A 17,572-nucleotide genomic window follows, 5' to 3' on the forward strand; every position below is an offset into this window, starting at 1 on the left:
TGAAGCAAATTATGGTGCAGCCATCAGATGGACTATTATACACCCACCAAAATGCATTCAGGGAGAATTTGAACTAACAGAGGAAGTGTGTAGTGTATAATATAAACAACAAGACAGGATGCAAAACTATATAAACCTATTGTGACTTGCGGATAAAAATATAGGAGTATTTTTTAGTACCTTCTTTGAATACCCTTGAATACTTCCAAATAGTTTATTGGCTTTGAAAACCAAATCATGTTATATCATACTGAAAAGATTAGAGGTTCAAAACTTTACAGTGTTGCATTACATTGGCAAGAATACATACACAGCTCAGTTCCTACTTTTATTGTTAATAGCTTTCTAATCCCTTACCAGAAATTTATAATTTAGAAATGGCAACACATCTTAAAGATTAAAGCCATGTGATAAATAGTTCACAATCTCATGCCTTAGATTGTGAGAGCTTATCTGTCTCTTCCTTCTATATGGTTTCTATATTAGAAATAAGTACTCAAAAACATTAACAGTGATTATCCCTGAGGGATGAAATAATGGATAATCATTATTTCATACTTTTTTATATTTTAAAAATCTTCCATGTAAGTATGCATTATGTTCACAATTATATAATTTGGTTAAAATACTAAGGCTCCAGTTCCTGTCAGAACTCACGTGTCCTAGAAATACCTGCCACTCTCCCATCACCAACAACCTCATTTCAGGGAATCAGGTAATTCCATAAATTAACAAGGTAAAGTAGCATGCCAGGAGGCTTACTCAGTGCAGGCTCTGGTACCCTTCACCAGGGTTCAAGTCCTGGCTCCTCCACTTACTAAATAACCCAGGAAGTCACTTCACCTGAGTTTTTTGGTGTTAAAAATAGGCTAATACTAGGGCTTGTCTTACACAGATTCTCAGGGGTGGCACCAGGGGGTGGGGGTGGGGATTGCTTTACATTTAGTAATTGTAGAGAACAAGAAGACTGAGAGAAAAGACAGAGTTAGTGTGAAAAAAAAAGGTGTGGAATAGGAGAGAACAGGAGAAAAGTCAACAAATGTCAAAAGCCCACTGAAGTGCAAAACCAGAAGAGCAGGGAGAGAAAGGAGGAGCTGAAAGCTCTAGCAAGAAATGCTGCTGGCCTACGGAGGATCAGAGAGGGACCTACATTTACCTATTTTTTGTTACAATTTTGGATTTGATTACATTTCAGATATCGTTAGGGTTTTAGATGAGTTCCAGTTTAACTTATAAAAAGTACAGCACGTGGTGGGTCCCGGGAAGCAGGGGAGCATGATTATGGAATTCATTTACCTTGGAGGTTGTTTAGCTTGAAAACAGAAGCAGTGCCACACTATATAGCTAAATGCTTTTGGGAGCCGCTCCCAAGCTCTCAGGACACTGGGTCCTTGGAGCAACACACACCCACTCATTTGGGGATGGCTGATAAATTTCAGATCCTGACCCCAAATAATCCAGGTGTAGGACTTATTGACCCTGTGCTGTGGGTTTTTCAGAAAGAAAAAGAGAGGAGAAACCAAATTCCAGGGGGCTATGCTTTAACATGAAGATAATGATATATCTCAGTATAAGGTTCTGCTGGGGCATAAGATGATTATCAATGACTAAAAATTGTTTTAAATTCATAACTCCCTGATATTTATGTATTTTCAAATGAAAAAAGATAAATAATATGATGTAAGATATAACTATTATGGTAATAAGTCAGATATATGCATAGGAAAAATACTGCAAAATATATATCATTAAACAATATTAATAGCTCACATTTATTGAGTGTTTATGTTACAAGAAACTGGTAGGAATGTAAGCAATTTCAATATTATTTTAATTATGTTTTATTGGTGCTTCCTAAATGATCTGAAATCAATATGCATAACTTTGCAATAAAGAATGAAAAACAAAAGTGAATGCCCTAGCGGGTCCCACGTCTCTTCGTTAACTTTAACAGTGAACAGGACTGGCATCCACATCACTGCAAACACAGATAAGTAAAACAAATAATCCTCCATCAAACATTTGGAATACATCTTAGGAAAAGGGGAAAAGAAATTTAGAGTTCCACTTCCTACTCCTATTCCACAATATTTGAGAAAATTTCAAGATATACAGTCAAAAGCTGAAGGGTTAATTTATCATGATGCTCGGTTTAAAAAAAATGAAAACTTGAATACTTCCAAATAGTTTATTGGCTTTGAAAACCAAATCATGTTATATCATACTAAAAAGATTAGAGGTTCAAAACTTTACAGTGTTGCATTACATTGGCGAGAATACATACACAGCTCAGTTCCTACCTTTATTGTTAATAGCTTTCTAATCCCTTACTAGAAATTTACAGTTTAGAAATGGCAACACATCTTAAGATTAAAGCCATGTGACGAATAGTTCATGTTCCTTAATAACCAAATCTCATGCCTTAGATTGGACCAGCTTATCTGCTTCTTCCTACTGTACGGTTTCATTGGTAGGAAATACTTTATATCCCTATTACATGAATGATGAATGGGACCGTTGGTTATGGTCTGTTATTTGCTTGGCTGCAGTCAATATGTTTTCTTTGGACAGGGATTTCTGTGATTTATCTCTCTCCCGGCCTTATCACTTATTAACTCTGGGTAGACAGGAAAAAGCCAAGGTTGTATATAAGGCCTCGTGGCCATTTAGACCTCTAATGTCAGTGAAAATATCCCTTTTAATGATCCTGTTATACTAGCTACTCAAGTCCTGATTACACTCCACTCCAAATAGGAAATAAAGGTCATATTTCTTGGAAAGTATATATGTAAAATATGCAAAATAATATGCTTCCTTCAGATCAGCTTTATTCTTTGCAGAAATGGCTCTCATTTTATAGCTGTCACGGAAGTACAATGGTTACTTTCAGTGACTTTTGTTGTTGTTGTTGTTCTCATTATGACACCAACAGTATTTAACTGTACAAATGCCAGCAGATTCAGAATCACTGATCACATCAGCGTACATCTGATCAGGGAAAAATCATATGTTGTGGAACAAAAAAAAAAAAGGAGAGGCTTGGCACCTACCCTTTGTATCACAAAAGCAAAAAGAATAAACACTCCCTCTGCCTTGAATTCTTTTCTTTGTGTGTAAATGGTTCATTTGGAGTAATATTTAAGACATGTGGACAGGAGCAGCCTGTGAATTTTTCTTTCTTGTTGGGTCTATTCCAATTAGGACACTGCTAAGGCAGAGCTGCTAGTCAAGTATTCATTACCCAGCCCTCTTTCAGCTGAATCCTAAGTGAAAACAATCTGACAAAAAAGAAAACACATTCTTGCCTTCCTTTCTCCAATTCTTTCTGAGTTTGCTTAGGCTTGTCTTTATAACAATTAACATATGTATAGAATATGATGCTATGCAAAATATTTTCATGGCCATTTTTTCATTGATATTCACAAGATCCTTGGGATGCACAGAAAAGTGATGGCCCTACCATCCCTTAAGTTGAGGGAGACAAAAATCTAGCAGCTTTAACCCCTCTGTCTCCCTCATCCCCACATCTAACCCATCAAGTCCTTTCCATTTTTCCTCTTAAATTCCTCTTGATTCCTCTCACTCCATTCCATCTCCACTGATTACCACCCAAATCAAAGTCACCAAATCTCTTTCCCAGAGTACTGCAATGACCTCCTAAGAGGACTTCCAAGATACATTCTGGTCTCCTATGCTTCTTGAAGCCAAAGTTAGTTTGTTCCCAAAATGTAAACCTGGTCACATTCACCTGTCGTTTCAGACACTTCAAAACTGTCCATTGTTCTTAAGATAACAACCAAACTCCTCCCCATGGCTTATAAAGTTTTGCATACCCTTGTCCCTGCCTACTTCTCGCAGCCTTCTGTCTCACAGTTCTCCTCCTCCCTCTTGATTTTCCAGCCTCACTGCAATTCTTACAGCCATCCAAGGTACCTTGTTTCCTCCCACCCAGGGCCTTCTCATTTGCTCCCTCTGCTGGAAGGCTCATTCCCTAACCCCATGCTACCCCCACCCTTCACTGGTTGTTGGGTTAGCTCTTTGTCATCCTTCAAACTTCAGCTCGTGCAATTTTTCCTGTAGTGAAATGTCTGTAACTGACTGGTCAGGGCTCCTTTATTATGTGCTGATCAAAAGCACTGTTTCTTTCTGGACACGTACCAGGTTTGAAATAGTAAACTTACGAACACCCATTTTCCCTCTTAGTCTTTAGAATAAAGAAAACAGGGATTGTGTCTGGTTTTGCTTAACACTGTTTTAGGACTTGGCCTAGAACTGGTTTAGAACATTGCCTAGAATAGGACAGGCAATCCACAAACATTTGTGAGGTGAATGAATGAAGTAACAAAAGGAAGTGGTAAAATCAGAACAGAACACAGGTATTTTTATTCCTATTCTAATGCCTAGAAAGAAACAATGTCTTTACTCATAATCAAAGCTGACACATACATAACATCAAACTCTAATGACAAATTCTTTGGATTTTCAAAAATATATATACCCACTATCTGCTTTTCTCACTTACTTTTGGGGAGCACTCATACTGGACCAGGTACTCTCAGGATTGCATTACATACATTAACCCTTTTACTCCTTAGATGAAGGTACTATTAAAATAGCTCCATTTTACAGATAAGAAAATGAAATTTATAATATAAGCCAAATCTCATTTTTTCATTTAAAGAAACTATGTTCTATGTATGTAAAACTTCAAGTAGAAAGGGACAGATTCTTAATTAACAGCTCTTATTTACATTCCATGTTATCCAGAGGACAAAAATCAATGAAGACCCATTGATCCTGGGCAATATGTCAATGATTAGCACCTATTGCAAGTAAAATGCTGAGCCGAATCCCTTCAACATAGTGTATAACATAAGATTGAGGAAGAGTTTCTCTTTCTTCATGAAGCTTGTGGACTTTTTATGATTTGTCTACCTATGAACAGAACAAGGGAGCTAAGGACAAAAGGAAGTGAAGATGAATGGGATGGTTTTAGCACCTGGGACAAAAGAGATTCAAGGACAGAGACTTTCCCAGTCAATCAAGTTGAGTTACAGGGAGCACCAAAGTCAGTCCGACTGACTCATTTCACAATGAAGAGACTGGATTCCAGAGCACGTAAGCAACTTGTCTCATAGCTAGCGAGTAGCAAGGCTGGGATACGACGCAAGCCTCATTGCTATCAGCCCAGGGCTCTGTTCACTATACCACAGCAGTCAGAGAACACTTCGGAGAGGTAAGAGTTTGAACTGGATCCTTCAGGTGAATCACCATGTCCAAAGTAGCTAAAGTGAGCTGGAGGCACAGCAAGGAAACTGGTTTGACTGGAGCATCATAAGCCCTAGCCCCAGAGCACAGTGAGCCAAACATCGGGACTTGGGCTACATCTTACATACAGTGAGCAAAGAGGGAAGGCTTCTCTGCAGGGTAATGACATGAAAGTGGCTTTTCAGAAGCATACTGTGACAAAGAATTTATGTAAGAAAAGACTAAAGTGCAGGAGATCCATTAGGTGCAAACTCTCCACTTCTTCCCTAAAACCGATGACTTTGTTCAAGCCCAAGGTGGCAGCCTTTATTTTGTGGAGGAGGTTTCCAAGAATGAGAAACAGAGATTTCTGGTGAAAACTCTGGAAGCTGGAGTTGAAGCTGATTATAATCTAAATACTTTTGAAGAGAGTTGGTGATAGGCTGTACTCCTGTTGCTAGGACCTCCAGAGGAGGGGCTGAGATGGAAATAAGAGAACAAGCATGTGTTGTTCCCTAAAAAAGTTAACACCAGAGAACTTTACAAATCAGGAGTATCTGATTAAAATATTAGCTGTGTGATGCATTCCTGCAAAAATATTTGTTTTAAGCAAATTATTACATTTACACTTATGCATTTCTTTTCTTGCTACTTTATTTACATTTTGCTCCTTTTATTTGGGGTTGACAAGTGTTACTTGTTTCTTTAAACTGATGCCTGTAGTTGTGTTACTAAAAATCCCAAAAGACATTTCTTAGATTTCTAGGGAGATGACGAGGATGATAAACAATCCATGGAAAATAGTTACTCCTGGTAGGGACTCAGAAACAAAGGAATGAATCATAATGGCCATCATTTATTAATGGAAACTACTAGTATCTAGCCTCATGCTAAATACAGTTCCATGATTCTAAAACTTTACATATGTTTCCCTGATCCTAAAAACAACCCCAGCAAGATATTATAATTATTTCCTTATAAAGATAAGGTGACTGTGGTTTAGAGGCATCATATGATGTCCCAAGGATAACCTCTCTAGCAAATGGTAGATCTGAGAATTCAATCTATATCCATCATCTTGAACCTAAGCAGTCAATCAGTATGCGAGGTACTATCCCCTTAGGAGGGAGGGAGGAAAGGATGAGGGGAGTAAAGAAAAGAGAGAGGAAGGCGAAAGGGAGATAGGAGAGATGGGAGAGCAAGAAGAAAATAAGAGGGATAGGGAGAAAAAACGGAAAACTTAAAAGTCATAGTAAAAGATGTCAAGTTCCACAGGGCATATGCAGACAAAATAGCCCCTCCTATGTGCAAAGCAATGTGTTATGCATTGGCAAAGGATGTGGAGTTATTCTGGGCACAAGGTACAAACAGGAAGTATTTCCACGAAGAATTCTCATTTCAAAGTTAGTTCACATGCTAATACACAGGAATGTGGGTTAGTCCTTCCACAGGAACAGGAAATTGGGTGAAAAATGTTTGGAATTGGAAAAGTTAGTGGTAGAAAAGATCTGATAAGTGACCTAACCAGACATCTGAGTTGTTAGATGATCATTCATCAGGGTTTTCACCAACTTTTGGGGGGTCAGGTGGTATACAGCTCTCAGGGTACCCCTAGGCTGCTCAAACCTTGTCCTGGTGTCCCATTCTTTCAGTCATATAATCCCCGAGAATATATGAACATTCTTACAGAAAATATAACTAGAATGAAGGCAACACATGCATTTGGAATTGGCCACTTCTTATCAGGAAAACCAACTACAAAAACTTTGAGGAAGCAGCTAAAGGTGCCTAAGAGTCTTTTATTAGCTTCCAAGGCTACTTAGGGCTTAGCAGGAGAGATCACGATTCTAAAAGATCCAAGTCACTTAAAGATGTAACACCTGCAAGAAAACAAGCTGTGAGAATAATAAAGGTATTAGGGAGAGCCCTTACATGGCAGTGAGGTTATAGTGGATTTAATTCCCACTGGACTGACCAGAAACGATAATAGGGCTTTGAAATCAATCCTGTGATTAGATAGTGTTTTTGTTTCCTTCTCTTAGAAAACATTTATTGAAAATTAAAGTCAGCCTTGCCCTACATTTACATAGGAATAACTGGACACAATAAAGTAAGATCTAGAAAGTGCTATTGAGCTTTTCTGCTTCTAATCCAGTCAGGATTCACTTTCCAGAGTCTGTGACTCTGATTGGACAAACACAAGGGCATTGCACATTAGCAGCTATGGATTCCTTGTGTGTCTCTGGTCTGAAGAACCAATGAGGGAGAGATGTATGCTTGCTTACCATCCTTACAAGGGGAGCCAGCTTGCAGGCAGTCTGTGCTCGGTCAGATTCTTCCCTCCCCAAAAGGTCTGCCTTTATTAGTATAGATTAGGCCATGCTGTTCCTGCCTTTTTTCTTTTTTTTTAATGTTATGGACTTTTAGAGACATTTACATCTACAAATGCCAACTCTCTCTTGCATACTTTAAAAACAGCAATAAGGCCTTAGTTTGGGGTGTTACTTTTCAGCTTAATAATATTTTTCAAGGGAAAAATTCCAAGTGATATTTCACTAACAAATAAGAGGGTTAGCTCACCCAATCCAGAAAACCAAGCCTCACATCTTGAAATACTATGGATGTTAAAGAAAATGAAGTGTGAACTTCTGTGGGTGGACAGAGGAGGGGTGCTGTACATTTGCAATGATCTGAGCAGTTGTTTGGATACAAAGAACAGAGAGGTTTTATGAGCCATCTCTATACCCTTACTATTAAGTGGTGACAGCAGAGGTAAACTGAGTAAATCACAGAGGCCAGTAGCCCCAGCCATGAACAAGCAACGCATGATAGAGGCATTTAATGCTAATGATCAAAAGGTCCATGTGTAGGTCACCAATGAACACAGATTCCCTTTCATCAGAAATGATGTGATGTCACAATAACTGTTAACAGCCAAGTAACTATACCAGAGGGGAAATCATTGTGCCAATTTCTTCAGATTTTTATTTTTCCAATATGGGGAGAGGTTAGAACTCTCTCCTAGAATACTTAAAAAAAAAAAAAAAAGGCTCCTTGTCTGGTGCCCACAGTTTGAGGCCAGATCACCAGAAGCATTTTTTCATACCTTAAATTTCCCACAGATGTACACACGTGCATATGCGCCAACTTATTGCTCTTACCCTTAACTACTTTTCTAGACTTGAAAATCCAACACTTTTTTCTTAATTCCAGTGTGACATAGATTTTCTAAGATGTGATTTCTTAAACTGATGGCAATTTTTTTTTTTAGTGTTTAAAAAACTCCAAATAATGATGGATCCCTAGCTCTTTTCTCTTGAGAACTTAAGTAATTTAATGAGGGTGATTTTTTTTTTCTAACTTTTATGGCCAGGTGGCTCTAGGGGATATTTTGTTGAAGACTGATTAAAAATAATTTCTTCTAAATGAGACCTGACCACAAAATGGAACCATTAATGGGCAGGGACGTTGTCACCAAAGCGGAAACCATGCCTGATTGCCTCCTGTACCTCCCACCACACAAGCATTTTCTTCTTTTTCTTCTCCTTTTCTTGTTCTTAATAGCTGAGTAAATAAGCAGCCAGCGAGGCCTAATGTTTTCGGCCAAAAACAGAGTCCAAACTTCTCAGAGAAAACATTTGGCCTCTGTGGTTTTGAAATATGTTCCAGAACACCGAGTTCAGTGGGGAACATTGTGAAAAACTCCCATCCATTGGAATGATGCTGGGGAATGTTACAGTATCAGAAGTTTCAATTGGTCCTTTTCCTGCAGCCCCATAATGAGACTTGTAAAACACACACACACGCACACACATACACACAGACACACACACACACACACTGCTATGTGGAAGTTCTCATGGGAAAAATGAATGGCAAGAAATCCTAGCTTTAAAAGAAACAGCTAATCTGCTAGTTTGATTGTTCTTCAAAACTTACGCTGAACCAATGAGCCTAATTAAAAACACTTGGCCTACTTCTATAAAGCATCATAGCTTTCTCTATGCTTCGTTTGTATACACCACAAAACTCCAGATAGACTATTATTTTTTCAAGTGCTCACTAACAAAGTGCTGACTTTGTTGGGATGGCTGAGCTAATTTCTTGAACTCAGTGTGAAACCTTAGCTAAACAAAATTGTGGTAATTTTCCTTAATTTGTAAAAGTGATTGGAGTGCAAACAAAATTTTCCTCTTGGGTCAATCCTATAATTTTCAATTAACTAAAACTAATCGTCAGGCAGGCACCAAACCTGCATTTTGTTTAAAGGGCTGGGAGGCATTTCCAAGGGTCAGGATGCATTAATTGTTTTTATAATTTTGAGAGAGAGAGAGAGAGAGAAACTGGGTGACTAAGAAGTATGCTTGGTTTTACTTCTAATATTGAAATACAAGGGAAAGATGCTCTGAAGTAAAATGTCACCGAAAAATAAAATTCGTCCACTTAATTGTATGGTTATAATTACAATTTGTTAACTGTTATCCCTTCACTGCTCTGTTATCTCTTTGTGTGAAAGCAACTTCCGCTCTGTACTTAATCTGGTCTTGTGGTCTTTTACTGTGGTCTTTTACTGAATGGAAAAGGAAACCTGGGACTAGTTCGTGGAGACAGCTACCACTATCCAAGGATGACTGACACTAAGCAGAGGGCCCAGAACCACACTCCACCTGTGGTTTTTTGAGCAGCAGCAGCAGCCTCACCTGGGAGCGCTTAAGAAACAGGATCTCAGGTTCTACCTAGACCTATTGTAGCAGAATGTGAATTGTAAAAGATCCCTGGGTGTTTGGGTTGCACTTCACAATCTAGGGATCTTTTAGCGTACACATTGGGCACTCAGCCTTTATACTTGATGTCATTCCACAGAGATGCTGCCTGGTTCTCTCTGTCTGATGGGAAGGAATTCACATTCACTCTGAAACCCTAGCTTCTTGCCGCTAGGCGAATCCATGTGCCAAGGCTGTTTTGGGAGGACAAAAATGTAGCATACTTGGAAAGAAGGCACCAACCCAGAATTAAATATGAAAACTACCAATTGTATGTAATACAAGTGCCGTGAACAGGCTAGAGGAAAGACGTACTGTTCATGAAAGCACAAACCTACTCCATAAAGCCAACAAACCCTAACAAGGTGGCTTAACATCCAGAAACTCAGGACTAGCTACACCTCTTTCCCCTTCTCTTATTTTTCATGTGGCATCTTTAGGTATCCAACCAGTTATTTCAACAGAACATGCCATTCAACATGGACACCTAGAAGAATTCTTAATACAATAATAAAAGCACCATGTTTGGTCATACATATGGTAAAATGAAGAAAGAAAGCAGGCTTTAACTAGATTTTAAAATAAAATACATGCTTTTATACAGACAAGATAAGGGGAAAGACCCCACAAGACCACAGCAGTTCTGTGCTCACCATGTGCTGTGGTTCTTACCTGTGTAAATGAATCTGCCTGGTGTTCCTTTGCAGAACTGCTTAGATTTGTAGGACAGTGTGACTTCCACAACACCAGGGATGTGCCGAGGAGGGGTCTGCACACGGATGGCATGAGGAGTGATCAACTGGAGGAGACATTTGGGGGGAAAAATTGTCATTGCAATATTTAAAACTTCACAGTCTTCCTAACAGCTCTCCATAAACAAAGCTTTAAAACACATAATTAACCTGTCTATGTTTAAATCCAATCTTGATGGAACCTGCGTGAAAGACACTGACAACAATATTTACAAATGCTCTGAGTACAGCCATAACAATATTATCTGGGTTTTCCTACATGGCAGGCCCTCTGCTTCCTGGTTTGAACAGGGAACCTGGCCTAATGAAATGATTTATCTACTACAGGATATCCTTTGGAAAATCTCTGAAGCAGACACCCAAATCAGAGCCGAGCTTTGCCATGACTCTCCAGAAGTTGATGGGCCTGGTGTTTGAACTGAGCCTGTCAACATGTGGAAAACACAGAGGTAGGGAAACAGCACTGTGATTAGCTGCAGAGTGCACGTATGAAGTACCCCTGAAGACCATTTGGTGTATTAACTACCAGAGGCACAATCAAAGAGCTTTGCAGGGGAAAGCGAAGAATCTGCCTCCCTGGAATAGCTTATGGATCTGGCAGAACTAAGGACTCTCCATAAAAGGGAAAGGGAAAGGGAAGGCTGGGGAGGCTGCGGAATGATCACTGGTCCATTATGCAATGCCACGTGCACAATGAGAAAGTTCATTTCTGAACTCTGTTGGCAATCAGATTACACCATGAAGCAGAATTTATTTTGTATTACTCTTATCTTTGTTTACATAACTAAAATGTTATTAATGGCCATAAAACTGGCATTATCTGGTTCTTTGAAAAATCCAGCCCTGGTATTTGACCGGTTGACCTCTGATGGTGCTGGATTCTACATGTTCTCTTTCTATGGGATTCTGCAATTGTCTACTCTTTGACTCCTTTCAGATGCAGTTAGCTCAATATTTGTGGTATTGAGTCCACTGCATACAGTGGATAATTCATACAGTATACATGAGTTTAAACTAACATGCTTGTTCTGTTCTCATGGGGATAACTTAGAAAGGGCTGTTATTTCAATGTGCAAACCAGGCCCAGTTTGAGTGTTTTGCCCAGAGAATCACAGATAACACCATGAGAGGCTGGATGCGGCCAATGGGTCCCTGACTGGATAAACTGTTCTAACACCAAGTCCTAGGGAAAATAATTGGAGAAAGTTGTTATTGCTAAAGCCCACAAGTAATTTATATCAAATGTTCCTTCTTGAAACAAAGAAAAAGTCATATCTGCATAAAAACCATTTTAACTTAGCAATTACAAATGCCTTATCCTCTTCCATGGAATATATGGAGCCTTGGCTTATTTGCTGAAGATGCACAAAAGATATTTCAGTAAGACCATGCTTATGTGGAACCCATGAAGACCGATTTCATCTCCATGGCTTAGTGTTTTCAAAGGCTAAGGTTTTACCCAGCAAAACACACACAAAAAAGTTTCTTAAAATTTTATTCTACACAGGAACAGAAAACCAAATACCGCATGTTCTCACTTATAAGTAGGAGCTAAGCAGGACGTACTCATGGACATGAACATGGCCACTATAGACACTATAGACACTGGGGACTCCTAGAGTGGGGAGGGAAGGAAAGGAACAAAGATTGAAAAACTATCTGTACATTGCTCACTACGTGGTTGACAGGGTCATTCGTATCCCAAACCTCAACATCAATATACCCATGTTACAAACCTGCACTTGTACCCCCTACATCTAAAATAAAAGTTAAAATTATAAAAAAAAGTTCTATTCATATTAATTCTTCCAAAATGCATTGTATGCTTTTAAAATAAGCAAAGTGTGTATAATTTAACTTACCCTTGGTCAATCAAGATCATCGTTTAGAATACCCTGTATTATATCTTGTAATATAAAAAAGCCCTAAATGACTGTTGAGGTATGAAGAGCTATTTATCCCTGTACTAAATGGCTCCAGGTTTCTAAGATTTTGAAATTATTTCTCTTTTATTCCACTTTGTCTTTTTTTCCTGTTGTTCTTAGCACCTTCTAATTTGCTCTTGTAATCTGTGAGCATGGAAATCAGGAAATCGAGTTTAATAATGTAGAGAGAATAAGAAGAAAGAGGCTCCGAAGGGCAGTGAAAGATGATCTTCCCCAAATCAAGAGCATGTTAATTGTTGAGACACTGTTACTGCAATGTTGGGACATAAAACTTGTAGAGTACCCAGGAGGTATCTACCACATTGCTGGATATTTTACATACAAACACTAATTTGGTCAGAACAATGACTGTATTTTTATCCTTTTTTTTCAGGTGAGAAAACAGAATCTTAAAATTAAGTTGCTTGCATAAGCAACTTTACCCTTGTCATAGCAAGTTAGAGCAAAAGGCAACACTGATGCAGTTCAAAAAAGTCACGGGACAAACCCTTCCTTTGTAATCATAGAGAAAAAAATTGTTCATATAGAAACTTTTTAAAGGTAGTAACAAACTCAGTTTTTTTCTGATCCAAAGACTTTGTGTGTGTGTTTTCTGTACCTATGCTCTCTCCATTTTTCATTTATTGCCTGGAGCTTTGCCATGCTTTTGGTGGTGAAGGATGTTCCGTGTTGTTATATTTCAAATAGAAGGTATGCTTCTAAATTTTAACACATACTTGGGATATAGAGTACCATTAACTCACAATAATACTGATAAGAACTTTCAGCCAGTTAGAAAACACTTCACCTGCTCTCCTTGTTCTCAGGGGAAATAAATTTTAAAAGATGGAAAGATATTAGTAAATAGATGGATGAAGATTCTTTTTAAGTATAGGGACTTAATATGTATGAGTTGCTATACCGAGAAACAAAATTCATGGGCTTTATAAGTTGATTAGATATGACTGCAATAAAACTACAGACTGAGAGTGAGACTTTAGCATAAAGCATTAGGCTCAGGAAATGCTAACACATTTTCATTTACAATTTCATTTTCAATTTTAATTAATTGCTCTAACTAAAGCAGAGATTCCTTCTAAACAACAATCCTTCACAGATGAGGTAGAATCTGAATCATAATTAGAGAATAAATTTGTTGATGTTTTCCTAGCTGTGAATATTAGTCTGGGAAGAATCTCTAGCATTGACACATGATATTGATGCTTATGGAGGAAAAACATTTTAGCTAACTTTGATCAATTTGAAAGCACAGGCTTATTTACTAATCACTCAAAGAACTGTAGAATTTATTGCTGGAAGGAATGTTAGTGATAGTTTAAAGCTAACCTTCTAATTTTGACAGCTAAGGACACAAAAATCTAGAAATGTCTGGTGGCTCCAAAAATTGACCCAACATCCTAGAGGAGGGACAGGGTCTAGATCTAGGGTGTAGAACTCCGGACCCACAAATCACAAAATAAATTTCACACATTGTTCCAGCCTGGTTGAACCCAAGGCAGCCACTCAAAGCAACAGAAGGAGGGAGGGCTAGTCTAAATTTTTCAAACTTTCATCATTGGAATATCACTTTCTTAGTTTTGTCATATCTATATACCACCTATACAATTACATACTTAATAATTTAAAAAGTGATTATCTTTTTATTTAAAAAACTTATTTTAAAAGAAAACTTTATGTCACTACCATAATTGGAAAACTGATATCAACTGCAAAATAAGAAGGTATTGTAGATATTAATCTTGAAGTTAATATAAATTATAGCTAGATATTGTTGACAACCTGAAGGAATTTATTGAAAAGGGTGATTAGCTAGTATTAAATGTTAATGACTTTTTTGCCCTGAGACTTTATCCCTTTAATAAAAATCATAATTATGGAATAAAACAAAGATTAAAAGAGAAACAAAAGGAGTGATTAAAAGAGAAACCAAAAGGAGACTAACTTTCTCACAGTGTGATTCAGTTCTATTTCATGTCTGTGTCAAATCTAAAAATGTCTCCTGTACTACCAAGGACCCATGCCCCATTACTTTGGTAAATACTGTTCTAAGTGATTAGAGAACAGATTCATTCTTTGACTTAACTTCCTTAAATTACAAGCCAAACAATTTGGGCTAGAAATATTCTTCTGAAACTCTGTAGCATCTGACACTACTCTTTCCCTTCCTTGGAACGCTCCATTTTCTTATGAGACAATAATCATAAGATGTAAGACTTGCAAAGTATCTGATGGTTTACCAAAGCACTTTCATGTTCACTAATTTTTTAAAATCATGTTTGTGGTTTATGTATTTCAGATGAGAAAAGTTGATGTCAGGCAAGTTAATATTATTTGAAACACTTGGATGAAAACAAATCTCTTATACCTGTAAAGAAGTATTTTCCAGAGATCTTCTCTTATTCATTGATTCCTGATTATTTTGGTTTTCTTCATTTGCTCCACTTTTCTGTCAACTTGTTAATTGTAGAAATATCACAAGTTTTGTCTTCTTTTTTTTTCTCTATTTGCCTAGCACTTCTTGATTTCACTCATTAGCTCAGCCACCTCAGCTAAACTGATTTCCAAATCTACACTTACAGACTTGATCTCTTCGGCTAAGCATCAAACTTTTATTAGCAACAGAGTAACAGAATCTCCCCAAATAAGTCTTCTTGCCATCTCAATCTCAACATGACCCAAGCTAAATTTATCATCTTACTACCTGTAAATATATTTCTTGTTTCTGTGTCTCCTGTCTCAGTTAAAGGAATGTTAGCCTTTGAATTACCCAGAACAGAAAACTTGAGGTTATCATTATTTCTTTTTCTTCCTTTATTTTTCTTAAGTCATATTGATTCTGCCCCAAACTGGGCCCCACTGGCTCTTCTCTGCTTCTTCTCTTTCTCCTGTTCAGGCTGTCACTGTTTCTTACACTATTACAACAGTAGGAAAAATTGCCTTCTAAATGGTCTCCCTCTACTTCTACTTTTTCCACCATAATTATCTTCTTCAAATACAATCTCATCATATTATGCCCTGCCTCAAACCAAACCCTCAGCTGCCCCCTTTGCCTATTACATAGTTCAAACTCCTTGACAGAATAATATTTAGGGTTCGCCAAGGCCTGATGGCCAGTTTCCCTTCCTAGGCACACTTCCCACTTTGCTTTACCACATATTGGAGTAAAGGGCATGTGGATACACGAAAACACCATTCCCTTGCCCAACAGTTTTGCTTTCTCTGTGCCATTCTTTCCTAAACATTCTTCTACTGACATTCTACTTGTTCTTGAAGACCCCAATCATACGCTCCCTCTTCCAGTAAGTTTTACCTGATCCTAAGGGTGAAAGTTGCCTGTATTTTTGAGGAATTTATACTATTATGATATTGATACTATAATACTTAGCAGCCTATTTTGCTTTGTGCCATAAATAGTGTCCTATACATCTTTCTCTCATTAGATATTTCCTGAGATCAGGAACACAGTCTAATTCACATTTGCAACCTCTAAAGTAGTTAACTTGGCCTGGTGTGGTGGCTCACATCTGTAATCTCAACACTTTGGGAGGCTGAGGCAGGAGGATCACTTGAGCCCAGGAATTTGAGACCAGCCTGAGAAACAAAGTAAGACCCTGTCTCTACAAAAAAAAAAATTTTAATTAGCCAGGCATGGCAGCATGTGCCTGTAGTCCCAGCTACTTGGGAGGCTGAAGTGGGAGGACTGCTTGAGCCCAGGAAGTCGAGGTTGCAGTGAGTCGTGATTGTGCCACTGCTGTCCAGCCTGGGCAACAGAGCAAGACTGTCTCAGAAAAAATAATAAAATAAAATAAAATAAAATAAAATAAAATAAAATAAAATAAAATAAAATAAAATAAAATAAAAAACAAATTAAGTAGTTAATGACTTACATACAGGATATTTTCAAAATATTTCTGGAATAAATATTTACATAAATTAGGCCAGAATTCTACTAAATCATTGACTCCACTGGGTATCGTAATCATTATCCATGAGTCCAGGTGAGTCTACTGTTCTTAACTTGATAATACTCAACTCTCGTTTTCTACCTAAGTTGCTTTTAATGTTAGTTATCTGACTAGCTCGGCACTCAGATCTCAATATGAGCTTGAGATCACTGCTTGTATATCATGTAAGTGGTAAAAAAGAAAAGGATGTCTAAATGTCTGTAACTCCAGTGAGAAATGATAAGATGAAATGAAAAAAAAGGTTTAAAAATTAATACTTAAAAAGTTTGCCACAGAAGATCTTTGCTAAATGGTAAGAGTGTTTATTTCTGGACTGATGACATTCAGTGTGATTTGTCTTCTCTGTCTGCCTCTTCCTCCTATGTGTATGTATTTCTGTGTGTGTAAATGCCCCAAACTTGCACTGGATCATGTAAATAATTATGGAATAAACCTATTTGTACATATAAAGCCATTATTTTTATTATGAGAAAAATGTTATTTAAAAAGTAGAATAACAACATCAGTTTGGGGCAATATGTATTACATGTGATTATATAAGAATTAGATGCATATTTGCACAGAAGAAAGGAAAAATATCAAAATGTTAATGGAAGTTACCTCTAGATGGTAGAGGTATGGGTAATTTTACTTTCTTCTGTATGCCTCTCTGAATTCTTCAACTGCTCAACAATAAAAATGCATTAATTCTATATTCATAAGAAATAATTTTTCTATGTGGCTATAAGATGAAACACACATAATCTCTGCAGGCCTCCAGGTGAGGCTGTCAGCATGCCAGGGACCTGCCGGCGGCAACACTTCTGCTCCCTCTAAGCTGCCTGTGTGAGCATTTTCTCTTCTCCAGACTCAGACCACAGAACCTGAAGAATCCTGTGGGGGTTAGCCAGGCGAGATAT

General features: G+C 37.8%; 1 protein-coding gene across 12 annotated transcripts in view; it reads right to left on the bottom strand.

The window, feature by feature from the left end:
- EBF1 (EBF transcription factor 1) overlaps nt 1–17,572 on the bottom strand; it is a 402,659-nt gene that overhangs the window by 70,754 nt on the left and 314,333 nt on the right. For all 12 annotated transcript variants that reach the window (XM_004042913.5, XM_019028343.4, XM_055387312.2 and 9 more), the window contains exon 10: nt 10,683–10,809. In XM_004042913.5, coding sequence (XP_004042961.1) covers nt 10,683–10,809 — 127 coding nt within the window. The remainder of the gene's footprint in view (nt 1–10,682; nt 10,810–17,572) is intronic.

This window comes from Gorilla gorilla, chromosome 4, assembly GCF_029281585.2.
Source record: "Gorilla gorilla gorilla isolate KB3781 chromosome 4, NHGRI_mGorGor1-v2.1_pri, whole genome shotgun sequence".
Taxonomy (NCBI): Eukaryota; Metazoa; Chordata; class Mammalia; order Primates; family Hominidae; genus Gorilla; species Gorilla gorilla.